We start from the raw sequence: 26,422 nt of genomic DNA, 5'->3' as shown, positions 1-26,422 counted from the left end.
CACCGCAAGGCCTGTGCGTGAGATCAAACTTCCCTTCTAGGAAGCCGCGCTCTTACAGCCGTCACTCGTAGCAAGTGTAGTCACAGCATAATTACTAATACTTAGACTACCTATCATACCGTAGCGACATAATCCAAGCTCTTCCAAGCTTCCAACAAGGGCTGTGAGTAGAATATGGCATATATCATGGCATGTGTCATACACCGACACACTTATGACACCACCGAACAGCACCCGCAACTCACGTATTCGCCTTCAGGTCCATAACTTCCCATCTTGCATATCTGTATTTCATCAACGCTCCAAGTGCCAAACTCCACTTTCACGGGGTTCCGAAAATCATGTGCTCCGAGCGGTGTACGAATAACCTCACACATGACCGGTGACGCAAGGACTGCGTTGTAGGAGAACGGCTGTCGACGCGGTTTGCGATGCGAAGTGTTGAGAATTGTGCAATGCAGCTGGTTCCGCGTTAGTCGCAAAGTGAGATACAAGAAGCAAGAGGCACAAACCTTAAGAGGACGACGATCTTGAATAAAACCTGCGTCCCTAAACGCTTTGTTCACAAACTCTGTTATGTCACATTATGGGAATGCAGTTGACATGGGACGAGAATCAACGCGCCGCTCACGGTTTTGAGGCGCTGCGCGTCCTTTGTATCCATTGAAGGACCCAACCAGAGTACATGGGCGTTTTCTGCATCACCACGATCGGGTTTCATGATGTTCATCTCCGTAAGAGGAATGCAGAGACTGTGACCGTCTAATAACTCCATGACGCGAGATCTCAATGACCATAACAATGCCTGTGCATTTGCTAAAGTGTTCCCAGAGGAAACTGGTGTATCCTCGAGAGTCATGACTCCTAGTGTCAAATGAAGGCGACGGGGTGCGATAACAATACCTCTATCGACACCAGGGAGCGCAGGCTTACTATTGAGCAAACCATCCGTGAACGACTTCACTGATTCCTGCAAGTGCACGTGGTGGCCCTGGTTCTACATTGGCAGGTATTTTTTTTAATCAAAAGATCGATACTGACGATGGGCAAGGATATGACTTGGAGATAACGCACTGAGCACACATACTGCATTCAAGACTGGAAACCCACGGACAATGTGTAGGTCGCAATTTGGAATTGCGATTTATACCAGAGGAAATTTGTCCACGGTGAGGGGTCGAAACGCTTGCCCTGGCAGTGTTTGGAACATACTTTGTAGCCATGCTTTACAGAAGGAACGATTGTCTTCCTTGTGGCCTACGCAGAAAGTCAAAACGGGAAACTCCGAGTGGTCTTGTTGATCACTGATATCGACCTAGTACTATCGCAGATCATGCCTACGCTCAACCTACGCCCATACTTGCGTACACAGCTCAACGTGAGTGATTTGAGCTGGCAAGTTGATCCATCGCCAAGTTGTCTATAAACCACTCAATAGCTTCAGGATGTACTTACGGTCTGTTGACGGCTCTCGCTCGATTAATGGCGCTAGGGCACCAGTGCACGATAAGAATTTGACGGAACACCGTATTTCTACGACGTGTTCTCTATCATGATATGAATGTATGTCCCATTGCCCAAATCGATCCTTTTATAACTTATAATAATAGTATTGATCACTCCCCCGTAGAACCGATTGCAACTCTTCTCGTTCCTGCGGTTCAGTCAGCCGAGTCAGCCGTTCTTTTGTCAATTTTCCAATGTGTGATCGTGGAACGAGGGATGATGGTGCACATCGAAGGTGAGCGCACCTATGTAATCTCCGATCGCTCTATTTTAAACGGAGCCAAGTCGTGACTGAAGTCTTCGACTCATCAGACAGCGTTGTCATCTCGTGCACTGTCCTTATGGACTTTGCGGATTGGTGAGAAGACGTCTGGGCAACAATTACATCCTCATCTGACATTGTGGTGCGCGGATTCCGCCAATAGCCGGCAAGCCGACTCTGTCCCTGACTTTGGTTCGAGGCGCTAAACAGATTTCGTTTGCGCAAAATATCAGAGACGGTTTTGGTGCAAGTATGGTGTTGTCTTATGGTATACGCGTTTCTGGATACTTACAACACCAGAGCGAAAGAGGTTGTAGCCTCCTCAGTCAATTAATCATGGGTCGCCTTCACAATTAATCAAACGAGTGGTGCTGTATATCGTGGCATGCTTATTCGCAGTAATTTTTAGCGCTCCGTGCCGCAAATAATTACCTGTGCAGGTGTCAAGATTGAATGTATCAACGGGGAACTCTGCTCCCGCCTCAAAAAACGCTTACTTTATGTCTAGATCCAGGGAATAGTCTCGGAATCGGAACATACATATTGCGATGCAACAAGCGCGCGCAGCATGGTTGACGCGGGGCACAGCCCGTGCACCTATTATACTGCGCCTACAATGCTGGGTGACGGGTCTCGCGTAGTCCATTAGCTGTGCCAAATATCTGTAATTGCTCTGAGTCATAAAGAAATCTATCGAACACAACCTGCTCTCTCATGATCTCAAGTGGGAACGTCGACATCACTTTCAGGGTCCGTCTTTCATGGTTGAAAAAGAGATGCAGTTAACAGCATCTATTTTTTCAGGCGGAGGTATGTATGTAGAACAGTACTTGTTTGAACGAATTTCAATGATGAACATGTGGATGGTCATGGCGTATTACTAGTCGCGGGTTGAGGGTGTCGTTAGTAGCTACTCCAGTTGTTGACCTTCGACTTCTTATCGGCTTCGCGATGTTCATCACCGCTTCCCGTTCTAGGTGCTCCTACTTTGCTTCAGTCTTCTTCGCTTCAACCTCCCCCAGGCCGCGACGCGAAGGGGACGGTTTATTTAGCCCTGATACCGTCTCAGGTTTAGACTATGTCACGGGGCATGATGAACGGGAAGGGAAGAGCGTGTAGGTCTCCCGTTCGCGCCAAGTTAATCCCCTGGTCGTGCCTTGCTACATAATAATAGAGTGGGAGACGGTGAGCGCAACGACGTGATGTCTGTACCCGTGAAACGTCCGGTATATTGACAGATTGACGTTGCAGAATGTAGACTATAGGCTTTCTCTAGGCTACAATAGGCCGTGCATAGTGTGCGAATAAATTGCCTAAAGAAGATGATGCAGGGTCGCTGCAAACTGCGAGGAACGCGGCCGAGCGCCATATGGGACAGCGAGCGCGCTCGAATACAAGGCAATCTTATTGATACCCTCTTGACGGACATATCGAACGTACGCGAGAGTCTGACTTTTAGCTGCAGCGGTATGTTTAAGCATCTTGGCAAAGGACTTTTAGGCGTCTTTTCTGACATGTTACCAATTGACGGAACTTTTTATGTACAGTGCTCGCGAGTTGTTCTGGATTCCGCATCCCTGGCCTTTGCCTCGCTCTTTAACCTCCTTTTGTTATCCCCGCAAGTTATTACCCAGTCTTATTTACTCCCTTTCGCCATCTTCGAGTTTTCACTCTACCACTCAAGTTTAAGGAAGACCATTGCTATCTCCCGGTACCGCTCAGCTTGCATGTCCTCATCGGCCTCCATCTAGACGTTCAACATCTCACGCGAGCCTCCGTTTATTCACCTCCCTCCTACAAGTTTACTTTCTTTTGCGACCCAGGCTCCCCGTCACCCCCTGACCTTCCAGACTACTATTGCTAGTGAACGATGACCCTGCATAAAGGCGCTCGTGCATTTTCGAGGGCGGAAGGCAAGCAACGTGCTCGCGACGAGGGTTCTGGTGGTTCTGGTGGCATGGTGCTTAACCTTGATATGGTGTCCACTAGCTATGACGGAATGTGAGTCTTCCAGCTGATTTCCTTTATACGTCTTCAGCCCTGCTCCTGATTGATTTGGCGTCATTTTACCTTCTGATTTCGTTTCCCCCCCTTTCCCCTTGGCTCATCGCTCGAATATAGTGCCTACACCGTACCTGTGTTAGTAGGTTCAGCACAGCAAAACCTTTCCCTTCAAATTGACACGGGATCATCGGATCTTGTAAGTCGTGCCTTTCCTGATTACACAGCCTTCCTCATCCGAAATTACAGTGGATCGCATCAAAATCGTGTTCCACATCGTCGTGTTCATTGACAAATGGTCGCCTGTACGATCCGAGCTCATCCACGTCAACCGGCGCTAGTTTTACCATCAATTACCTCTCCGGAGCCGTCAGCGGGCCCATAGTATGGGATACGGTCCAGCTGGGAACGTACAGTGTGCTGAACCAGGCGTTAGGTTTGTTTTCTGAAAACATTTCATGCACCCTGCTTATCAACGTTAACAGCCGCTGCCAACACGGTATCCGACGAGCCGTTAGGCTTGGATTTTGACGGTGTCCTCGGCCTCGCTCTTCCCCTTGATTCACAAATCGAACAAGCAATTCCCCCAGCTGTGAACAACAACCCAGATGGCGCATCATTCTCCTCGAACCTCTTCTCCATGACTCCCGCATCCACAGTTCCCTCACAACCGTTCTTCTCCCTCACTTTTGCCCGTCCTGGTTCAAATGAAATTCCATCTCTTCTCGGAATCGGCATGCATCCGTCGTCTGTGGTTCCAGATCCTTCGAAAATCAATTATTCGACGCTTGTGAGCGAAAACGCTGGCACATTATTCTGGAAGACGAACATTCGAGCCATCACAGTCTACGTAAATGGCCAGGCACGCCCTGTATTACTAACCAATTCTGTCACTGGCGCCGCTTTCCCCACTGCATTGCTTGACTCCGGCACGCCATTTATCATCACGACGTCGTCCATAGCAAACGGGATATACGGCGCATTGGGTATAAACCCGGCCTCAGACGGCAATTGTGCGTGTTTTATTCAATTCAGCTCGCAGTTCCCGAGCTGACTGACTGTTAGTTTATGTTCCCTGTACAATGCCACTTAACATGACCATTACTCTCGACGGCCAACCCGAGCTACCCATCCACCCCCTCGACCTCACCTCCGAGCCATCTGGGCAGCACAACGCACAGTACTGCATTGGCCTCATACAAGCTGATGACTCACAACTTAATGCCACTTCCGACGCCGGGGACATGATCCTCGGTGTTCCCTTCATGCGTAACGTCTACACTGTGCTTGCATATGAACCCCCACCATTTAATACGTCTGTCTACACCGGAATTCGCCCAACTCTTGGACTTCTTGGACTTACCAATATAACCCAAGCGCTGCAGGAGTTCAACAATGTCCGTGTCCTCAATCAGCCGCTGGGCGGCGCGCAATCACAGACCACCTCTTCGAGCGACACGAAGTTGTCAGCTGGCCTCGAAATTCTCATTGGTCTAGTCGGCTTCTTTGCGTTGTGCATCACGCTTTTCGGGCTGAAATGGTTCATGACCCGGCGGCAATGGAAAAAACAGGGAATGGTTGACATGGATGGAGAGCACAAAGGCGAAAGCGAATACCAGTTTACGAGGCGGACCTCGCATTCAAGCGAGGATGTTCCTCCCGCGACTACTCTCAGGACGCTTGCATACGAGTCATACGCTACGAGGAAAGAGAAGGTTTCCAACTATACTTTCGATTCAAGCGGGACGCGTGTTGAGCCAGATGCGGATCCAGTCAAGGAGTTTGGCGAATGGAAGTTCAAGTACGACCACTCGCCGCCATCGATATTCGACCTGAGCGACCCTTGGGATCCTCATGCGGCAAATCGAGATACAATTGTAGGCACTGATGCGCCCTTGCCTGATATTCCTACCTCCCCCGATTTATTGCCCATCAACCATCGACGAACACCCGGTGAACTCAGCGGCGTGTCGGAAAGCATATCTGTTCCCTTGCTTACAGACCTGCATCGCCGAAGTGGCTCGCATAGCAGTGATAGCGACGTTGCGGAGGGTGATGTAGGCATGGCAGGTGTTGGAACCGTCGCCCGCGGGAGCCTAATCGTGGCTGACCTTCGTGACAACCTCCCTCGGAGCGATAATGCTGACGGGAACTCATCATTCTTGGGTTTGCGTAATGGTATTGTCTCTCTCTCATGACGATTTCCGACATCGCAAGAACATCATGATACTGTTGACCAGGATGTTGTCGACATTCATTGACGGTCCTGGACGTCCACGTCATTACGAGCATCGCTGCATCCCACCCCACTCGGAACAACCATGTGGATCCATTCATCATGCGGATATATCCTATTTCCATCTCCATCTCACGTCCAGCTCATCTCATCTCACACATCTCTACCGACGCTCTTTGATCTCTGGATATATGTGGTATACTGGTGCATTGTTGTTTATCTGGACTTTTTTTTATCTGGGCTCATTACTTGGACCATTAATGGACTGTCGTTGGTGTTCGTATAAGTATAATACAGTCAAGTCGATCGGGGAGATCTACGGTATATTTGTACATCATCATGTATGTGAAGCGAATATATTACATCTAGCCTCTGCGTGGCGCATGATGGGTCTGATTGCAGTGATTTACACAGATTTGTGGTGTGTTTAGAGGACATATAGCGGAAGTGTCATCATGGAGGACCTGAGTGGTCAGTCCGTCGAGTCCAGACAAAATCTTACTCGGAAGAATCACTTTTTTGTCCAGGAGCCTGGGATTGGGCAGATTCAAAACAGTGATTCGCGTCACCTGAACAGTGAAACGGACGAGTGTCTTGTAAAGTGTATCTAAAATCCTTTCGTTTATGGAGTAGATCACTGGAGCGGAGCGACGAAAAATGACACTTCTAAACCATATCAATAACGGCCCTCGAGATGACGCGGCACGAAGGGCGGACCCGCAACAAGGTCTCCATGCAAACCTGAGAGATGGAAAGAACATCAGCATGAAGGGGCGATACACACAGGAACGAGAACATTCGAGGACATATGTAGCCATGGTCACTTAACGCAGGAACAGACATTATCAATGTGCTCAGCCGGGAATAATAGCACGAAATGAATATTATCATCGTAAGAACATGAGAAACACAATGTACTCGCCTTGCCTGCCGAACTCCGTTGCGTCATTCCTACAGAAATGCATCATCCGACCAGTACCAACTCGTCCAGACGACGGCACCGGGCAAATACCAATGGTGGATGTGAAGCGTGAGGGATCGCGAGAACCTGGAGCCCAACAACAGCATTGGTTTTGAAGCTAACAGTAGACGTTCAAAGCTATGTTGACAGGTGAAGGTCACCATGTTGGAACCGGGTGGAAAGGAACGCAGTGGTCATCGTGGCTTTGAAAACATCGAACCAGCCGAGATGGAAGACTATGAACCTGTGAATGGACGATTAGCGCTGTCAACGGGATCCATACCGTGATGCATATATGACTCGTGCTCGTTGGCTTGCTATCAGCGATAGACCGGCAGAACAACCGGTGAGTACTGTTCAACTGTTCCCTGTGATATTCGATCACGAATCGAGTCAGAGCCAGAAAAACGCAGACGCCGTACATTAATGAGCTACGTCTTCCGAATCCCTTGCACCATCGACCATTGAGGGAACCGTATCTTCTGAATCTGAGCCCCTTGAGACATCCATCATTGAAGAGACTATGTCCTCTGAATCCGAGTCCCTTGCGAGTACTGACGAAGCAGCACCGATTTGAGCGTCACAGAAACGCTGTTGAGGATTTCGTCTTCTTACACGACAACATTCACATAGTGAGTAGTTCGAGGGACGGCACGATGCGCAAGTGGAACTGCGATCCAGGACTTGTTGTTGGGAAACCATGGAAGACAATGGAGGGAGGATATTGGAACTGGCACTTTCAGTGGATGGCAAGACGAATGCATGCGGGAGAGGGAACGGAAGCGTAGACGTCTCCCAGCGGAAATCATCTTGCAAGCGGTCATACGACGGAAAATTGCTCATCCAAAAAAAAGAAAGTGGTCAGAGAGATCGAGGAAGCTTGAGTAATTTGCTCGCATGATTCTAACATTAAGAAATTAGTATATAAGACATTCACAGTACCGTTTTCGAGTTGGTTTCGTGACTTTCGTCGTTGGGCCTTTGTTTGTCTGTGTTAGGATCTAAAGCTATCGGCTTCTTCAGAAAGTCTCACTGGTCTTCAGAACTTTGAGAGTACGTGGGTAGACTCTACCATGGACTACGCGTAGAAAATTGTAGAAAATCCGGGAGCATTACTAATTCTTTTCGTGGAAAGTGAGCCGAATCCATAGACCATTCATAGACCATTCGTAGACTTACGTAGACTTTCCGTAGATCGACCAAACAACTTCAGCGGAGTTTATTGCCTCGGCTGTGATCATTGCCTGGAACAGCGTCGGGCATATATACGGCAACGGCAAGCCAATGTTTTCGCCATCTGCCCCCCCACTATGTCACTTTGCCTGGAGCAGCGTCTGGCGCAACAGCAAGCCAATGTTTTCGCTATCTGCCCCACCGCTATGTCACTTGGACCTACACCTGCTACAAGTTAGACTGTTACTAAATCAATGTGCACAATATGTGCACAATATCCAGGACGAGTCGCCGTCTCAGTATAAAATTTGTAGTATGTTCACAGTGACTTTTCTTCGTAGGATGTTTCACTGACGTGGTATGACTGATACGGTCCTGTGTACCAAAGCTGACTGCCGCAACTTGAAGCAGGGTACTCAGCCACGGAAGGCCAACAGGAACTGCATATGACGCTACTGCAAGCAGTGTTGTGAGGTGGTGGGAGGGTGTAGGGTCCACCGAGTCGCATCCATATCTCCTCCAGTTGCTGCTCAACAGCATGAAAGCTCGATCATACCACCGCTTGCCACCGTTAACCCCACATCTACTCAGCTTGACCACCCTCCAGTTACTATACCTGAGGGCCCCTCGACTACATCCCAATCTTTAACTACCACTCAGTCACTCCCAGCTGCTTCACGAGTTTATGCCCGGCCGTTAGACCCCAATTACGCACGGAACTATGTTCTTGGGCACCAGCGGACGTTGGTGGCTGAACAGCGCTTTCAAGCCGACCAAAGTCTGAGTATCATGATCCGCAATATGATCGACGTAGTCCTCTGGTTGAAGGTGTGTCTTCTACATTTATTTGATGGTTTCTTGGCGCTGACTAGTCAACTCGAATAACGCTAGAACAACGACCCTCCCCACCTGGTGAGGCTTACATGCACCACACCTGGAAAGTTCATGCCAGGAGACCATTCGCTATTGATGAGATTCGACCTTGGAGACTATATCGCAGTATATTGCAGTGATCAGCATGCCTGGATCGAGCAAGACATTAAGACTCCACTTCTCAGTCCCCCGAATTCAACCATCCTCCTCCGCTCTATTGATCTCACTGACAATCACACGCTACACGGATTTGCTGAGAGGGTCTTATCCCTTAGTCGCACGCCTGCAACCGTCCAATCTCCGTCAAAGCGAGCCTTTAGTGCCACGGGTATGCATCTCTCCCGATTGGATGGGATCACCTCGCCGTTGAAGCGGCAGAGGAATGCCAGTAGTAACAATGCTGCGAGCTGGGTTCTCATCTCTCCGCAGTCGCCCACTCCTTTACCGCTTATCGAATCACCTAGTCCCACCGTGACGTCACCTCTGTCACTCACCGCAGATGACTCGGACACATCACCTGCATCAGCCACGGTCCAACCTAACGCCTCTGCTACTGTCCCTCCAGGTGCCCAAGCACGATTTCCTTGGAAGTATGCATGCGATATGGTTCCCCGTATTCAGCTCTTCGTCGATTTATCAGACGATCAGATGATCCAGACCCTCTTCGCTACTACTTTTCTGAATTGCACCTATACTAAGGCAACATTTTATAAGCATCGTGCCGCTTATCGGGCAGCTATCAGGAACTCGGGGGATAAGGTGGAATATGCCGTCAATGCAGGATATAGTCCCGCTGGCCTGTGGAACACTCTCTTGGCGGAAATCAAAGCTAACACCCTCAGTCTTACTGGTAGTAATGGCCTGGGTAGCGTCTCAAACTCGGATGCGAAGTGTAAGTGTAATCTGATTTACTAATTCCACGATTGGCTAATCCTTGTCCTTCAGGTCATATACTGCCTCCGAGTTTACTATCAATGGACCCATCTACCACTGACACTGAATTACTCCTTACTCCGAGTTTACTACCAGCAGACCCATCTACCACTGACACTGGATTACTCCCTACTGACTTAACCGGTGATATGAGTGACGCTCTTGCGTCACTATTCTGGAGCATAGAGGAGATGAACCATGATACCATAGCAACCACCAATTCTGAATTTCCATTAGATTTTACGAGTTATCCCCAAATCGATCCCTTTCCTGTCAATACATTTCCCGCTTGGTTAAATGATCCCTCTCCTGTAGATTATTCATTTATGGGACCTGACGGTCGAGCCTTACCATCCTTACCACCTTTTCAATTAGACTAATTATCGCACCGAAAGTTCTACTAGTTGATTCAACTGTTTATTATCCATGAAAATGTGACCTCCTTCAGAGTCTGTCTGATGCAGGTCTTGCTCTGCCAAATCTATGGGATTTTCCAGTCGACCGACAACGCATGGGAGCTCATCCATTACAGGTTGCATGGTGTACCAAAATCATTCTCCAGTTGACCGACAACGCATGGGAGCTCATCCATTACAGGTTGCACGGTGTACCAAAATCATTCCTGTTGACTGATGGTAGGTCCACTATACAGCAACCCCGAAACGGTTCATAGAATGTATCCCCACCTACCGCGAGTCAATCCGGTTCCAGCGCGTCGTCCAGCATTCAAGCTAACTTTACTTTGAAAATGCGTGATTTGGGACCAGCTCTGAAGGCGGCATATGTATGGCGCGTGCAGCCTCGGCTTTCTTGGGGATCTATTGGAGGCAGGGTTGCCGTAGTGTAAATTTCGAAGATCTGCACGTTAGACTTGAACACTGGAGGAAGAATTTCAAAGATCCGCAGACGGCGCTGCGCGCCATCACAAAACTCTTAAGACTATGCTCGTGCCTTGATAGAGTGACAACATGCACACAAGAGATAGAATTATAAACAACAAAAATCTAGACAATGTATGTAGTGCAAACTATGTAATTATGTAATGCGAACAGCACCGGTGCACTAGTCACTGCCAAACAGAGCATCCATAGAAATCGTCCAAGGAGAATGTCCTCGTCTCTCTGACTCTGAGATAACATAGCGGTTCCGGCGTTTGATCATTTCATCAAGGTAAAAGTTATACCGGTGTACAGACATGTCCCGCAGGATTGCCTGATACCCACCTAGCCATACATTTGTCTGTTCGCAAATCGAGGTATTGAATTGCCACTTGCCACCAGAAATGAGCTCTGGGAAAGCAGCAGGGTTGCAGTGCTGCTGACAGTAGGTGTCAGTTTCCTTGTGTTTCGAGTTGAAGTGAAACACGTCCACAGGCATCCCTGTTGCGGCGAAGTGGTCATCACCAATAGCATCTTGGTGAGCACGGAGCTTGCAGTTGTTGTCGAAGACGAAAAATTCAGGTGTTGATGCGGCAGTAGGAAATACCGTCTTTGCAAATTCCTTGAGTTTAAATGTTAAGGGTTAGCGCGCATCAGTGAGACTGTATATAACTCACATTAACAGCGGAGACAGCCTCGGACCCAAAAAATGTAGCCCGCGCTAATATCACCCCACAAGGCCGCATGATAAGCTGCTCATTATGGGTTCGGCGTCGACCAAACCTTGCTCTGAGGTGTCTGTTGCCGTTCTCCAGCTTACCGTCACACTCAGAGTCAAGGATCACCTCGAGATCTTCGTCTGCGCTGTTAGAGTTACTACCGCCACTATCAGAGGCTGAAGGAACAGAGTCCAAGGGCAATGTAATGCCAGCCCTCTTGAGCCGCGCTCGCAGCTGGAAGAGAGCTTTTGCAGGCTTGAAGTAGGCGTCTTCAAGAGCCTGGTGGTCCACATTGCCGCATGTTCGAGATCCAGTGGTATGGAGCTCATCACAGCCATCGACCGCGCACTGCTGGTTCAAGTCTTGATGGTCTGGACAGAAACGATGACGGTTGGTCATAAGCGGGACTTTGCAGTCGTGCACTGCGCAACAAGGGTGCCCAATAATATTACCATCACAAACAGCTGCTTGGATCTTCGCTGCGGCGTGGAATCAATCTGAGTATGACGCCTTGCGCTTAACAAATGATTGACTTACTTTTTGGGTTGTCACCGATGACGATGAAGCATAAGTCACAGGCATGCGGGTATGCTTCCTGCCCAATACCTTCCATTTCTTTGTTGCGCTCACTCAGCGCAATGTCAATTCGGGTCCATTGTTGCTCATCGTGGGGAAGAACGAGGCAACTGTTATGCTCTGCCTTCTCCAGTAGCAGTGAGTAGATAAAAAAACCGTTCAGGACGTCAGTGTCGCGCATTCGAAGGGTATACTGCCATGAAAATTCCTCGTCGAAAGCTTGCGAAAGTGTAGCGTCAAAAGCACGCCTATTGTTCGACATGTAGGCATGCCGTTGAGCAAGTGCGTAGTTGTACATGCGAGCGCAGTTCATACTAGACATCCTGAAACAAAAGGTTACATCAGAGAAAGACGAGAATTTGCCACGTACCATCCGAAGACTTTTGTTGCTGCAAATAATTCCAACAGCACAGCTTCAATATAGAAATGCCTTGCGGCTTGAATGACGCCGGGAACACCAGCATAGTACATGCGTGTCGAGTCGGCATTGTGAATCCGATAGTTGGGGTAGTATCTGGTGTGGCATTCTGGGTGAAGTGGTCAGTAGGTGTTACTGGAAGATAACGAACATACGACGACAATATGTTGATACCGAATGGACCGGGAGGGAGCCATCTCGTAGCGTAAAGAGGCTAGCCCGAAATTTATTGACATCCGTGAGAGTGGCTACTTCATTGCCATCACGGTAGTTCGTGCACTCAGGACTCTGGCATACACGTGTCGGTGGATACAAGTCGTGATATCCTATGAGGTTCAAACATGTCAGTGAAGGAAGTGAAACGATGAACAGCAACGCACCAATACCACGCATAAGTCCATGACGGTTAAAAGCCTCAATCTCCTTGTCAGTTGGGAGTACTGTACCATGAGTCCAAATAACCTGATGCAATGCTACCCAGCATGCAAGGATAGTGGGTCGGTCTTGGCCAAGTGCGCCAGCAAGAAGGAGTATAACGACTTCTGGAGGGTGGGTGGGTGGATGGCAGATGTCGGTCATGCACTGGTGAATGAATGGTTTTGCCATGCATGCAAGCCGAACGAAGGCCGTGAGGTCGGAGAAAGTGAGATCAGACGCATCCAAGGACGCAAGCAACTGACGGATGTCCGTCATGAAGGGGATCAGAGGGACGTCGATGATGATGAGGAAGGGGATCAGAGGGACGTCAATGATGGTGATGAGGATGAGGATATATGTCGCTAATAATGTTGTTTGGTTGTTCTACGTAGACTCGCGTAGACTGCGGTAGACTGCGGCAGACTGCGGTAGACTGCGGCAGACTGCGGTAGACTGCGGTAGATTCTGCGGAGTTATCCGAACTGAGTCTACCAATTTTCTACGCGAGTCCACGGTAGATTCTATGTAGATTCTACCCATGCACCTTACATGCCCTCCTGGTCTTCGACTTTTCGCCCCGATTCGCCCATTCGCCCCGTTCGTATTCGTGCCGCACCTAATTAGCTAATACACTGGCAGGGATTTTTTCCCACGCTTGCCCACCGTTCTGCTAGGCAGGTAGCGCTTTGTGTCACAATCATCCCACCAATCATTAGCACTATCAACAATGCCCACCCTTCTTGCCCACCCTGCACATTGATAACTGATATGTATTGGCACCATGTAAGTTGCACTGGTCTTTGCTGCATGGTGCACTAGCGCTGATGGGTTCTGTGTAGTGAACAACTATAGTAAATGCTTACCTTCAACATACTCCTTTTATCAGCTCTCTGTATCACACTATCAAAGATACCATAGAATTCATGTCATCTGTTCCTCCTACAACACCCCTCATCTGGCCTGAATGGGCCGCTATCTGTCAATCGTATTCTGAACCTGTCAAATGGCAGGTTTGCAAAGATGATTTAAAGGGTAATCAAGGTTATTGGTATGCAGTGGTATGTGGATCAAATTGTGTCTCTTGAGTTCACTGGGCTAACTTGCTGAGGATTCAGTGCTGATGTAAACACCCTGAGAGCAACGAGACATGTTTCTACTTCCACTGGGGCTCACCCAGACTGTCCCTCACACAATCACTGGTCCTTCCCCACAATACCACCATACCAATGCAGCCTGGGCCACTGATTCAAATGTACTCGCATCGACAAGACAGAGACGCACTGTGTAGGTCTGGAGACTCCTCGCGGCTGTAATATCATCAGCCGAATACTCTATCTGCATTCGGTCGGGAGGCAGAAGGGTCTTGCGCACGAGGGATACACATCGTGCACCTTCTTATCTTACCTTATGAGCTGCAGGTGACCGCATCAAAATATTCCCAAAGCATCTTAATGTGGGCACAGGCTTAGTATTAGCTTAGTGGAGCACCATTTGACTAGCTGACAGATGGGCCAGAAGGTGACGCTACGCCAGTAGACTGAGTCTGACTATGATATGCATTTGGAACCATGTTGGCTGGGCCACGGTCTGTGTGAGGTCTGTGCAGACTCGATGGCAGACTCCTCGACTTCTGACCAGTGGTGGCGGACAAACAGTTCTTCCCCTTGGTCTGCGAGAAAATAGTCAGGCTCGATTCTGAAACAATATAGACTAACAAGTACTATGTCGCCATAGGGAAGGAAAGAGGTCATGGAGGAGGTCGTGGATCCGCCGGCGGATGGTCGTAGCTGGTTGCGCTTTCTAACGTTGTTGTTTCGATCGATATCGTCTGCATGGCTAGTCGTTTGTTTTCTGTTTCGTACCTACACTTCACTTCTAAATAACCTGCCGCTGGAGAAAGTTTCAACTGAGACACTGCATGCAAATTAGCAGGGCCCGCTACAGATTATCAAACTATAGTACATATACCACGAGCATCTAATTAAGTACCACCCTCTACTTGTACTTACATGTTACGGCTTCAATATGACGAGGGGGTTGGGGACCAGCTGGATGAAGGAATGATTGCAAGGACATCAGGAGCTGGACGCTTACTACACACTTACCTTATCACACGTCATGTGATCTTTCCCCTTATATTCCGCCGCTTGTACATCGTTTAGACCAGACTCGGGTCTCGAGAAGCTCGGGGAAGAATCTGAAAAATCGACATCGCGCATACTAATAGCAAAGAAATTAGTTGGAGGCAGAGATGCGAAGCAGCTGACACTTACCCTGGCCATAGGCTTCCCTGCGTTGCCATTCTAGTCACTCTGACATATCGTAAGTGCGACAGCGCTACCACAGCCAGTGCGGTCAACAGCCAGATCAATAGTCGTCATGCGCCACAGTATGCCGGGAATATTGGACAATCAAAGGGCGGGCCTGAATGATGTGGTGCCCACGGTTCAAGTATAGGTGGCTGGCAACGAGGGAGGCGGCGGGCAAACAAGAGAGGGTGGCGGTGGCGCACAAACGAGAGAGACAGCACGCAACGAGAGAGATGGCGCGCAACGAGAGAAGTGGAGCGCAACGAAGGAGACGGCGCGCAATGAGGGAGGCGGCGGGCAAACGAGAGAGGGCGGCGGGATAAGATGATCAGTGGTTATGTAAGGCGGCGGGCAGACAGACCTTTGGCGGCTGACAGACCTCCCCCGGTAACTCTCGGGTAACACTGACAAAAACTTGACACAAACCTAGAGACAGGCGTCTGCGCAGACCTCACAGAGACTCCCCAATACCCTGACTTTCTGGGAAAGGTTCAGGTTCGAACCGGGGTTCGGAACCGGACTACTTTCAATGTTCAATCAAGACCAAAGTTACTCATACATCATGTTTCCTAGTCAATATCATATTGAATGATTCTTCTATCCAAGGGCTTCTGTTTCCCAAGCAGCAGTCGAGACTCCTGGCAGGAGCGACCATATTGACCACATCAGCAATGAACTACGAATTATGCCATCAGCCTCAATGCGAAATCAAACACACGACTCACTGTCCCGATGTGCCACTGAGGCTGCTAATCCATGGACTAACTAATAATTACAGTACACAGCAAGACCCTATTGAAATTACAAGGGGTAAGTCATGAATCCAGGATGCAAAACAAGCTACTACTCACACCCGGGGGTACGAAATTACAATGCTTACTGCAGCAGTCCTTGTCGTATTGGCAAAGTGAGCCTGGAGGCCTGCACTGCTTTTCCTCGTCAGCACTGACAGACATAGATGCTGTCAAAGCAGCAATGACAACGAGGAAGGAGAAACGCATTATTTGTGTGAGGTTATATGAGAGAATCTTTCTGAGGTGGGGAGGGACATTGAAGACGGCCTGCTTTTATATCCTGAAAATCGTGTTGTGGGCAGGACTCGGACGTTCTGCTAATGGGCTGGTAGAATGGTTGCGCCTGACAGAATTTCATGGCAAAATTATGGAGGCAGAACCTAGTGGTAGAACCTTACGGCGAGCATGCAGGCACGATCTGGTAAAAATTGAGCCTCGGCGGATAAACAATCCAGACTATACAAATCGTAGACGCGAACTCCACAGAAACCGAGATGCAATATTGTAGGCCATGCCAAGAATCCCGTCTAATGGAACTTACTCCATGCGTTGATCATGATTGGAATGTAAACACTTACCGAAGGTAAAGGTGAGATAACTGGCAGGATTGTTCGTGACATCTGCGAGTGGGAGACGGACCCGTCCGTCGAGCCAGTACCGAACTAGATGGACGACGTGAATATCTGCTTTATATGTGGGTCGAAGAAGCACGCCTCAGAACTATGAGTGAATTCCGAGTGCACGGCAAAGAGAAACGTGTATTTTCTTAGCGAGCATAACCTTGCATGTTGGAGTGGAGAGCCGACCTCAATATCAGTTTGGCGGCTGACAGACCTCCCCCGGTAACTCTCGGGTAACACTGACAAAGACTTGACACAGACCTAGACACAGACCGTGACAGACGTCTGCGCAGACCTCACACAGACTTCCCAATACCCTGACTTTCTGGAATTGTGATGCCTTCTCACTTCATTGCATCCGAGATTCGAGTCGGACCGAGTCTATTTCGAGCATCTGGCAAAAGTGCCGACTTATTTTGGTGTCTCGCAAGATGAATCAGTCGCTCATATCACCCTTAGACTAAGTGCCGCCATCACCTACGCCAATTTTGCCACTCTTGCCCCACGCACTCCTAACCTGTTCACTCTCGTTCTTCCTATTCTGGTTCCTCTGGTACCTCTCACACTCCTTCTGTCAGGTGCTGCACCTACTGACAATGTATTCTTATGGGGCGCTTTGGGCGACAACATCGGTATCTTCAGGTAGGGAGTGTGCATTTCAATATGCATTTAAGCCGCTAACGTGGATTTTGTTCACTTGTAGCATGTGGCCTTTGCTAAAAAATGATGGACTGGGTGTTCAATACCTTGCGATGCTTCTTCTCTGGAACCGGTTGATCGGGCACAATCCGTTTAAACTACACCATAGATCTTTCGTGGAACTCGTATCTTCCGTACGTAGCAGCTTAGCGCTTCTTATGCACGGTTCACTCACAGCTCACAAAATCTGATCTTAGGTCGTACACACACAGCCATAATTATTCTCCACTTGCTCGAGCTAGCAGTGACACCACCCGCGCGCTACCCTGATCTCTTTGCAGTACTCAATGTCTTAGTGAGCACCCCCGTTTCGGACTCATCTGGCTTTGGAGCATCCAGCGTTCCGCGGAAGTGAGCTGGGCTATAAGCGAACTACCTGGAAAACGCGAAAAGAAAGAAGGGCCGTCTTCTACGTCTGCGATCAGTGCTTTCTCCTCGAGTGCCGCGTTTAGGCGTGGTGAGGTGGGTGCGCGTGCGATGAGTCTTGGGTATGTGAGTGGGCATGGGCGTGGACAGGTCAATGCTAGGAGACGGGCGTTGGAGGTGTTGAGCGCGGGGAGTGGTGATCGGGAACATCGAGATTGAGGATTAAGGGATGAGGTTGGTTTGTTGTTATTATTTAAGGGAGTTTAATATGATTGCGTTCCAGATGAAAGGTTTTCCTTTCGAGCCTCTCCCTGTCAATGGTAATTCAGAAGGAAACAGCTGTGTCGTCCGCGCAATGCTGGTCGTGTTTTTCGGTTGACAGTTACCGATCACGTTATATGTTACGACCAACATTCTGTTTGTCGTGGAATGAGTGTTTAACAGGAGCTGCCACTGAAATTCCATGCTCATTGGATCGCTGATAGCTGGATTGTATTGGAGAACTCCTTTTCAGCGCAAGATTTTTGGCGATCCCAATGAGTAATTCTTTTAGCCCCAGGAAATCAACAACAATGTCCAGGCTGTTCACCAGTATGCGCACATCACTCGGTGTTGGACACATAGAACACTCGATATTGTACTGATATTGAGGTCAGCACTCCACTCTAACATGTAAGGTCATGCTCACTAAGAAAATACGCGTTTCTTTTTGCCGTGCACTCGGAATTCACTCATAGTTCTGAGGCGTGCTTCTTCGACCCACCTATAAAGCAGATTTTCGCGTCGTCCATTCAGTTCGGTACTGGCTTGACGGACGGGTCCTTCTCCCACTCGCAGATGTCACGAACAATCCTGCCAGTTATCTCACCTTTACCTTCGGTAAGTGTTTACATTCCAATCATGATCAACGCATGGAGTAAGTTCCATTAGACGGGATTCTTGGCATGGCCTACAATATTGCATCTTAGTTTCTGTGGAGTTCGCGTCTACGATTTGTATAGTCTGGATTGTTTATCCGCCGAGGCTCAATTTCTACCAGATCGTGCCTGCATGCTCGCCGTAAGGTTCTACCACTAGGTTCTGCCTCCATAATTTTGCCATGAAATTCTGTCAGGCGCAACCATTCTACCAGCCCATTAGCAGAACGTCCGAGTCCTGCCCACAACACGATTTTCAGGATATAAAAGCAAGCCATCTTCAATGTCCCTCCCCACCTCAGAAAGATTCTCTCATATAACCTCACACAAATAATGCGTTTCTCCTTCCTCGTTGTCATTGCTGCTTTGACAACATCTATGTCTGTCAGTGCTGACGAGGAAAAGCAGTGCGACCCTGCAGGCTCAATTTGCCTCTACGACGAGGAGTGCTGCAGTAATAATTGTAATTTAATAATCAAGGGTGTGAGTAGTAGCTTGTTTTGCATCCTGGATTCATTACTCACCCCTTGTAATTTCAATAGGTTCTTGGTGTGTACTGTAATTATTAGTTAGTCCATGGATTAGCAGCCTCAGTGGCACATCGGGACAGTGAGTCGTGTGTTTGATTTCGCATTGAGGCTGATGGCATAATTCGTAGTTCATTGCTGATGTGGTCAATATGGTCGCTCCTGCCAGGAGTTTCGACTGCTGCTTTGGAAACAGAAGCCCTTGGATAGAAGAATCGTTCAATATGATATTGACTAGGAAACATGATGTATGAGTAACTTTCGTCTTGATTGAACGTTGAAAGCCTCGTGGCATAGGCATAACACGATGCACGCCAGTCCCGGAAAGGACTGCCGCGGATCAGATCAACTGTTTGCTTCAGTAGTCACCATATATTACTCGTTCACTTGAAAAATTGACAAGACATGCACTGGTAGTTGTTCCTTCTTGTCTCGTTTAATTGTGGCCTGCCTCAGGGCCACTCTGTTCGGTCGATATATGTGCTCTCTTGGTTGTTCGAACTTCAGGCCATACATGATTGAACTCAGAAACACCCTGCGGATAAATAACCTGCGCTAAATGAGACTCCGCAGGATGATATGAACGTTGCGGGACGACAAACACGGCGGACCGTTTATGCCATCTGTAGGACTTCCGTAGAACGCGTGAGCGTCGAGTTGGAGCCAGACCTAAGCCCCGAGCCCAAGCCCGAATTGGATCCGGACCTAAGCCCCGAGTTAAATCTAGGCGCCCAAAGCCCCGCCAAAACCCGTGCTACAGTCGCTTTACCGACACCATTAGAACCTGTTATCACGAGGTGCATGCATGACTTGAGGGTTAGGGTGAGTGTGCGGACGAGGGTGGTGAGAGTGGTTGAGTCCGCGTTTGTGTCTGTGTTTGGGGTGGATACGAGGTCTGAATTTGCGAGGGGTTTGGTGGTGGTGTTGGTAATGGTATGGGAGTAGTGCTGCCGTGGTCCGGTCCCGAACCGCGGTTCGAACCTGACCATTGGTCAGGTTCGTCCATGGTTCGGTCCATGGTTCCAAGTTTTGGCCGGACCGAACCGAAATGAGGTTCGCGGTCCGCTGTCTCCCGAACCGTTCGGACATAGGTTCGGACCTTCCCGAACTGTTCCGAACCCCGAACCAATGCTTCCTTGCGATATCGGTGAGGCATACAACTGTTCTACTTCGACTTCTGCCCTCATGGTCACTCTGACTTTTGCGATCCTCAAGAATTTCACTGGCTTTGATTCCTGTCCAGAGGCTCGCATTTCGCCCCCCCGGCCGTTAGATAAAGGTACAAATCAGCCGTCAAATAACACTCAATAAACTAATTGATATATCATATTGATATATTTGTTAGTATCCTCTAATGCAGGCTTCGGAGACGGCTGGCTGTCCAACTTTGCGATATCGGTGAGGCATACAACTGTTCTACTTCGACTTCTGCCCTCATGGTCACTCAGACTCTGACTTTCGTGATCCTCAATAATTTTACTGGCTTTGATTCTGTTATGACCCACGTCCCTTAACCTAACTAGTAGGTGTCTGGAGTTGGAATCACACCACAGGACTCAGTCTGAAGAGGGTAAAGCAAGATGGATTGAGAGGGAACGTCTAGGCCCTACGATGACGTAGAAACGAGGAGGTTAAGTCTAAGGAGTACTACTGACTACGACCTAAACTATATACTACTCTCTAAGCGGAGATAGCTGAGTATGAAAGGTTGTGATATAACTATATACGGTCATAACATTGCACCTAGGGTATAGGGCGTCTTATCAACCAATCAACTACAAGAAAGGAGAAAGGGGAAAGGGTAAAGGGTTCATAGGGTTTAGGATATCGGTAATTAAGCAGGGTTCTCAGGGACTGCTTCTATTCAGGGTAGACGGAGATTAAGAAGGGTGTGAGAGAGTTCTGTGACAAGAAGTCTCGAGCGGTAATTAAGGATCTCGATTAGAGATGGGATCTAGATCTGGAATCTAGATAGGATCTGGAGATGTATCGGGTGTGATCGTATCTAAGGGTTTCTCCAGGGTCTTCGGTAATGAGCACGCTTCTCTATGAGCAGTGCTTCTTGTGATAGGGGTTCAGGGTTTAACTGTGACTGTGCAACAGGTTCTAATGTAAGGGGTTCGGTGACTGACAGAGGTAACTCTTAACATGTCATGTGAGGGAAGTGAAAGGTCTGCGATGTGAAGGGGTGATGACTCTTCGAGAGATAGCTCGTAAAGGACTCTCGGTTATGGTTTGATCATAGAGGCATGTAGATGCTTATGATGTAACCCGTTGCCTAATCGTAGGACTTCTAAGGACGTGATGAGTTCGTATGTCTAGGGTTACGGATATAGATGGATGACGTCAATGTAGTATAGATATGATGTAAAGATAGTGATCGTTAATCGGTTATCCATCTTATCTTATCAGGGATCTATCTAATCTAATCTTATCGGATAAGGTGACTTAGGGTTTGATAATCGAAATTTAGATGCAGTTGGTAACATTCATGACAGATTCCTGTCCAGAGGCTCACATTTTGCGCCCCCAGCTGTTAGATAAAGGTACGAATCAGCTGTCTAATAAAACTCGATAAATCAATTGATATATCACATTGATATATTTAGCATCCTCCAATACAGGCTTTGGAGACGGCTGGCTGTCTGGTTTGTTCAAACATAAAAGGACCACGCCTCACCAGGTGAGTAATTTCCACTCATACAATGTCCAATGATGCATGTGCCCTCAATGCTGATGGCTTGCTCAAGGATGCCAAGGACATTGTATTCTACCACGATCCTGATGATCCTGACCCTATTGATGCTACATCCTCTGCCCAGCCATCATCATCTAATCCTCATCCTCCTAAAGATGCCTTCTCCATGCTATTGCAGGCTGGGTGCAAACCAGTGCCAGTGACAGCTGGTTCTCGATGATCTGTTCGCACATCTAAGCCGTCTGCTCGCCTCCGGGATGCTGAGAATGTCTATTCTTCAACTGGCTCAACAAGCCGAAAACGTGCATTGTCTGGCACTACTGAACTGCAACCAGCTTGGAAAAAGGTTGTATCATCTCCCTTGTCTGATGATAGCCTCAATGACATTGATGCTTGTAACAACACCGACCCTTTGGAGTCTGGCACTGACCAGCCTGAAGCTGAAGATGAAGCTGAAACTGAGTGTGAGGATGAAGTTGAAGATGAAGCTGAGACCCCTGTGCAAGCTACTTTGACCAAGACCAAATGTACCGCCAACATTTGCACCACCTTCACCCGTCATGAAACACATTTGGTATGCAACCCCTGCAAGTAAGTGGTTAGTACTGCATGTATTGTTTTTTTCTAATGTTTGGTAGGGACGCTGGTGAACCTGAGAGCAAGCACATCTTTCGAGGAGGGATCTTGACACTCCACACACACATTAGTCGGTATGTCTATGTCCTCTCAATGACATCTCTTAACTTTTACTAATATCTATCAGCAAAATAAACCACTTTCAACTCTACAAGGCTCGCTGCCAAGCTGCAGGGATTTCTATGCACCCTTGTGCTATTCCAACTGGCGAGGATCAGGCCCTGTGAGTTTCAACTTATGTTTGGCATAATATGGTACTGAATTATTGACAGTTCGAGGCAATCTACCCTTGATGCTATCCTCATCACCAAAGTGCCCGTGTTCATGAAGGCAGGACTCCTGGAGTACATCATGGAGTTCATTGTGACTGAAGATGAGGCGCTGCAGCTGGTTGACAAACCAGCCTTTCGAAAACTACTTCGCTATGTTCACCCTGGCCTTACTGAAAGTGACATCCCTCACTGCACCAAGCTTACTGAGACCATCAAGGCACGTGCAGAATCCATAGTCGATGTCATACGTGAACATCTTGCAAAGGTTGATAGTAAAGTTTCCATGATGTTCGACTTGTGGACTTTGATCATTGGTGACCTGTTTTTCTCTGTCACCAGTCATTACATTTGGAATCCAGACGACAAACCCCAGCAATGGGAGTTGCGTCGCGAGCAGCTCAGTTTTGAACACATTGAGGGTGATCACAGCGGGCAAAATATTGCTCATATGCTTATTGACTCAATTGACATGTATGGCCTCTGAGCCCAGGTAAGGTCTGTCCTACTATCCTGCAGCAAAGCTAATGGTTCATATAGGTCAGGTGGATGACCTCTGATAATGCGAGCAACAATGATGCCGCAATGAAGGAAGTCGCTCGTGAAATTGACCCAGAGGGCATCCAGTGGATACCCACCACACATCGCATCAGATGCCAGGAACACATACTAAACCTTGCTGTGTGACACTTTGTAGATGCAGTCGCACCCACTCCTCAAGCTGCTCTTATGAAGAAGATCTGTGAGGCGCTTGATAAGGGGGATGATGCTGATCTTGATGTTTTGAATAAGGAGCTTGCAGCCATGGAAGTCAACAGTGACCGTGAAAAAGATGACACATTTGACACTGGTGATTCGCTTGGCAAGGCCCTCACACTCATTGAGCAGGTATGCACTGTGTTATTATACTATGCTCTTGCTGATCAAGATTGTTAGATTCGAAAATCGCCTCAAGCTCGTGCCTTCTTCAAGAAGGCCTGCATAGAAGAGAAAGTACCCGAGCTTGAGTTATTGCAGTGGGTCAGGACATGTTGGGCTTCCCTATACAAATCTCTTGACCGCATGCTACTCTTATGGCGGGTAAGCTTTTTTCTATTAGTGTTTGTGAGTTGGATATTTATAATTTAACAGGCTGTAAACCGTTTCATGAATCTCGCTGATGAAGGCAAAGAGGTTCCAAATCTTCGCAACAAGACTTATGCCGATTTTAAGCTCGATTGGAGCAATTGGAAGTTCCTTGGGCTCGTTCATCGAGTCCTGAAGGAACCAGCAACTGCCCAGCAATCTTTCTCATCTGCAAAACACCCGACTGCATGGCAAACAATTCCGACATTGGAATGCCTCACTGACCGGTGGCAAGAGATGGCCAGCGATATGCAGTTCGCACCGATCTCAGATGCAATCAAGCAAGGACTCAAGAATGTCGACAAGTATTACAAGAAGACGAGTGACTCGGACGTGTATTTCATTTGTCTTGGTGAGCATTAATATTATTTTCTATGACGTGTGCCTGCCTCTCATATAATTACAGTTATTGACCCCAACTACAAACTTGCGTATGTTGAAGATCAATGGGATTGTCAAGACGTTGTGGATGGGAGGGCTCACCTAGAGGCTGTGGTAAGTACTTTTTCGGACTGCTCGTTATCCTTCTTGGACTCACGATCCTGACAATTTATAGTTTGATCAGTATTATAAACCACCAACTTCGAAGACACCTGCCAAAGAACCTGCTCTGCTGACAAGACCCTCACATGAAAACCGGTATGGTGATGCATGGATGTGTGAGGCTATCAAGGCGCGTCAAGCTGCAGACCAACTTGCTCACAAATCTCATCAAGAACTCACGACATATCTGTCTTCGCCTCTAGAGGTAGCTGATGACATTGTTGCCTGGTGGGGAGTAAGTAATCTCTTTGACCTGTTTATTCACTACTTAAATCATTTATTAGCTTCATTTGTTGCGATTCCCTACATTAGCTCACATTGCACGAGATTATTTGCCCATTCAAGGCAGTGCTGTTCCCTCTGAACAGGCTTTCTCGAGCGGAGGGATCACTTCTACTATATGACACAATGAACCCGGAACATCCACATTCAGTTCGCTACAGTTGTTGAAGGCAGCATATAGGAATGGCCATGTTTCTGCAATGGTTGAGGCAGAAGCAGCTGGGTTGTTGGATGCTTAGCTATGAGTACAAGTCCTGTATATGTTTTTTTTGCTCGCTGTATAAAATTTTGAGTTTGGTTCACGTTTGAACCTGAAAATGACCGGACCAGACCATTCTGAACCGTTCGCAAAGGTCTGGTTCGGGGTTTGTCAAGTCTGCTAGAACCGGACCTAGGTCCAGTTCTCGGTTCTCGCTCGACCCTCTGTGAACCGGACCGAACTGGACCATGGCAGCACTACCTGCAATGCAGGTTCCTTCATCTTCTCAGTGCTAAAAAAAAACGCTCGGGGATTATTATATCACATGTGTGCTTTGTTTTCAGACTTATGTGATCGTTCTGTACCCCACAGAACATGCTGGTCCCCAATGCAGTCAACGAGTCGAACGAGACACCTGATGCAGGCCATAGAAGGGGTCCAACTCCCTAAATGGTGTGAACCACTCAATGCATCATAAATTTAAATGATACCGGCAGTTCCACAGGCATATCTGCATCCGCTTCTTATGCACAGTTCACTTACAGCTCACAAAATCTGATCTTAGGTCATACACACAACCATACACCTATGTTTCCCACATTACCTAGTTAGTCAACTGGCCCTATGGTAATCTTAGTCACATTTAATTAAGCTTAAACACGTTTGTATGGAGCACCACCGGTGCACACCAGTGGTGCCCTATAGGACTTTACTTGTAAATACTTATATTCTTTTCATAGGGAGCACCGCTGGTGCACACCCACGGTGCTTGGGTTCCTCCATTACTTGTTTTGGCAACTCTGCCGCCTCCCATAATGGGCACAATGCCACCACCTCTCTGCTTGTCGTCAACAACAGTGAGCTTGTTACATATGTTAAAAATACCATGGCCTGTCTGCTCTTTCTCTATACTATTAAGTATAGTGTAATCTATAAGCCGTGTACTGAATTATTCAATGTTCTCATATGTTTTTTTTTCATTGCAAAGATATATATTGAGATGAACTATTCTATGACATGCTGAGTGTAAGCTAGACATTTTCCTGGTCTGAATCAACCACAGCATTGCTCTTTTCCCCCCTGCTGGAGCCTCTTCCCACTGCACTGGCCATGTTTCTCAATTGAGCCAGGTTGCAACAGCTGGGCTTTTTCTGTAAGCTTGTGAGCACATTTAGGGTATTGTTCATGCGAGAGAACACTGTCAGTTGAAGTGCACTTGCACTTGTGATTTGTCAGGGAGACAAGGGCATCCCCGTTGGTTGCACCCGATGTTGCAGAAGGTTGTGGCTGGGGACCTGGCACATGGGATTTGAGATGAGTTAACAGACAGTCTGAACTGTTGACAGGGAGGTGAGGTGGGGCAGGTGATACGAGGCACTGTGAAGTGTCAGTTGTACTAGAAGCTGCAGAGGGTGAAGTGAGAATGCATTCATTAGACAGTTCTATTAGACTTACTGTGAGTGCAAAGAGCCAGATCCAACATAT

General features: G+C 48.0%; 6 protein-coding genes across 6 annotated transcripts; 4 read left to right on the top strand and 2 right to left on the bottom strand.

Annotated features, from left to right (window-relative positions):
- Positions 1–75: 75 nt before the first annotated feature.
- Positions 76–1,276, bottom strand: EDB91DRAFT_1134828 (kinase A anchor protein). Its single transcript, XM_041318790.1, has 5 exons — positions 1,115–1,276; positions 1,042–1,058; positions 625–991; positions 513–571; positions 76–461 (listed from the first exon to the last, which is right to left on the bottom strand). The coding sequence occupies exons 1-5, from the start codon at positions 1,221–1,223 to the stop codon at positions 213–215; spliced, it is 801 nt and encodes a 266-aa protein (XP_041176799.1). The 5' UTR covers positions 1,224–1,276; the 3' UTR covers positions 76–212.
- A 2,590-nt stretch (positions 1,277–3,866) lies between these two features.
- EDB91DRAFT_1284173 (aspartic peptidase domain-containing protein) lies at positions 3,867–6,314 on the top strand (the record flags this gene model as incomplete). The annotated part of the gene is made up of 4 exons (XM_041324770.1): positions 3,867–3,968; positions 4,019–4,205; positions 4,255–4,782; positions 4,835–6,314. Coding segments are annotated over 4 exons (1,950 nt in total), but the record flags the coding sequence as incomplete, so codon positions are not given.
- Positions 6,315–8,276: 1,962 nt separating this feature from the next.
- Positions 8,277–10,792, top strand: EDB91DRAFT_1284169 (uncharacterized protein; the record flags this gene model as incomplete). Its single annotated transcript, XM_041324769.1, has 7 exons — positions 8,277–8,373; positions 8,481–8,497; positions 8,605–8,967; positions 9,031–9,904; positions 9,958–10,256; positions 10,394–10,580; positions 10,713–10,792. 7 exons carry the CDS (start codon positions 8,277–8,279, stop codon positions 10,790–10,792), a joined length of 1,917 nt encoding a protein of 638 aa, XP_041176797.1.
- A 215-nt stretch (positions 10,793–11,007) lies between these two features.
- Positions 11,008–13,229, bottom strand: EDB91DRAFT_1284164 (uncharacterized protein; the record flags this gene model as incomplete). The annotated part of the gene is made up of 7 exons (XM_041324768.1): positions 11,008–11,445; positions 11,501–11,575; positions 11,669–12,021; positions 12,080–12,441; positions 12,489–12,645; positions 12,692–12,862; positions 12,917–13,229. 7 exons carry the CDS (start codon positions 13,227–13,229, stop codon positions 11,008–11,010), a joined length of 1,869 nt encoding a protein of 622 aa, XP_041176796.1.
- Positions 13,230–17,212: 3,983 nt separating this feature from the next.
- Positions 17,213–18,045, top strand: EDB91DRAFT_1134786 (uncharacterized protein). The gene is made up of 5 exons (XM_041318789.1): positions 17,213–17,312; positions 17,374–17,513; positions 17,573–17,682; positions 17,715–17,966; positions 18,023–18,045. The coding sequence occupies exons 2-4, from the start codon at positions 17,381–17,383 to the stop codon at positions 17,958–17,960; spliced, it is 489 nt and encodes a 162-aa protein (XP_041176795.1). The 5' UTR covers positions 17,213–17,312; positions 17,374–17,380; the 3' UTR covers positions 17,961–17,966; positions 18,023–18,045.
- A 1,366-nt stretch (positions 18,046–19,411) lies between these two features.
- EDB91DRAFT_1336744 (uncharacterized protein) lies at positions 19,412–20,750 on the top strand (the record flags this gene model as incomplete). The annotated part of the gene is made up of 4 exons (XM_041325547.1): positions 19,412–20,007; positions 20,182–20,464; positions 20,531–20,583; positions 20,712–20,750. Exons 1-4 carry the CDS (start codon positions 19,765–19,767, stop codon positions 20,748–20,750), a joined length of 618 nt encoding a protein of 205 aa, XP_041176794.1. The 5' UTR covers positions 19,412–19,764.
- Positions 20,751–26,422: the final 5,672 nt, after the last annotated feature.

This window comes from Suillus paluster (genome assembly GCF_016628075.1).
Source record: "Suillus paluster strain FC165 chromosome Unknown EDB91scaffold_28, whole genome shotgun sequence".
Lineage (NCBI taxonomy): Eukaryota > Fungi > Basidiomycota > Agaricomycetes > Boletales > Suillaceae > Suillus > Suillus paluster.
This window is presented reverse-complemented; position numbering and strand designations above follow the sequence as displayed.

Bases quoted from the DNA above. Each gene is read 5' to 3' on its own strand.
- EDB91DRAFT_1134828 (XM_041318790.1), bottom strand. From the start codon at position 1,223: ATGGCTACAAAGTATGTTCCAAACACTGCCAGGGCAAGCGTTTCGACC. The intron at 572-624 runs GCGCGTTGATTC...GTGACATAACAG, and splicing joins GCGCCTCAAAACCGTGAGCG to AGTTTGTGAACAAAGCGTTT. The intron at 462-512 runs GTTTGTGCCTCT...ACGCGGAACCAG, and splicing joins AAGATCGTCGTCCTCTTAAG to CTGCATTGCACAATTCTCAA.
- EDB91DRAFT_1134786 (XM_041318789.1), top strand. From the start codon at position 17,381: ATGTGGCCTTTGCTAAAAAATGATGGACTGGGTGTTCAATACCTTGCG. The intron at 17,514-17,572 runs GTAGCAGCTTAG...ATCTGATCTTAG, and splicing joins GGAACTCGTATCTTCCGTAC to GTCGTACACACACAGCCATA. The intron at 17,683-17,714 runs GTTTCGGACTCA...TGGAGCATCCAG, and splicing joins ATGTCTTAGTGAGCACCCCC to CGTTCCGCGGAAGTGAGCTG.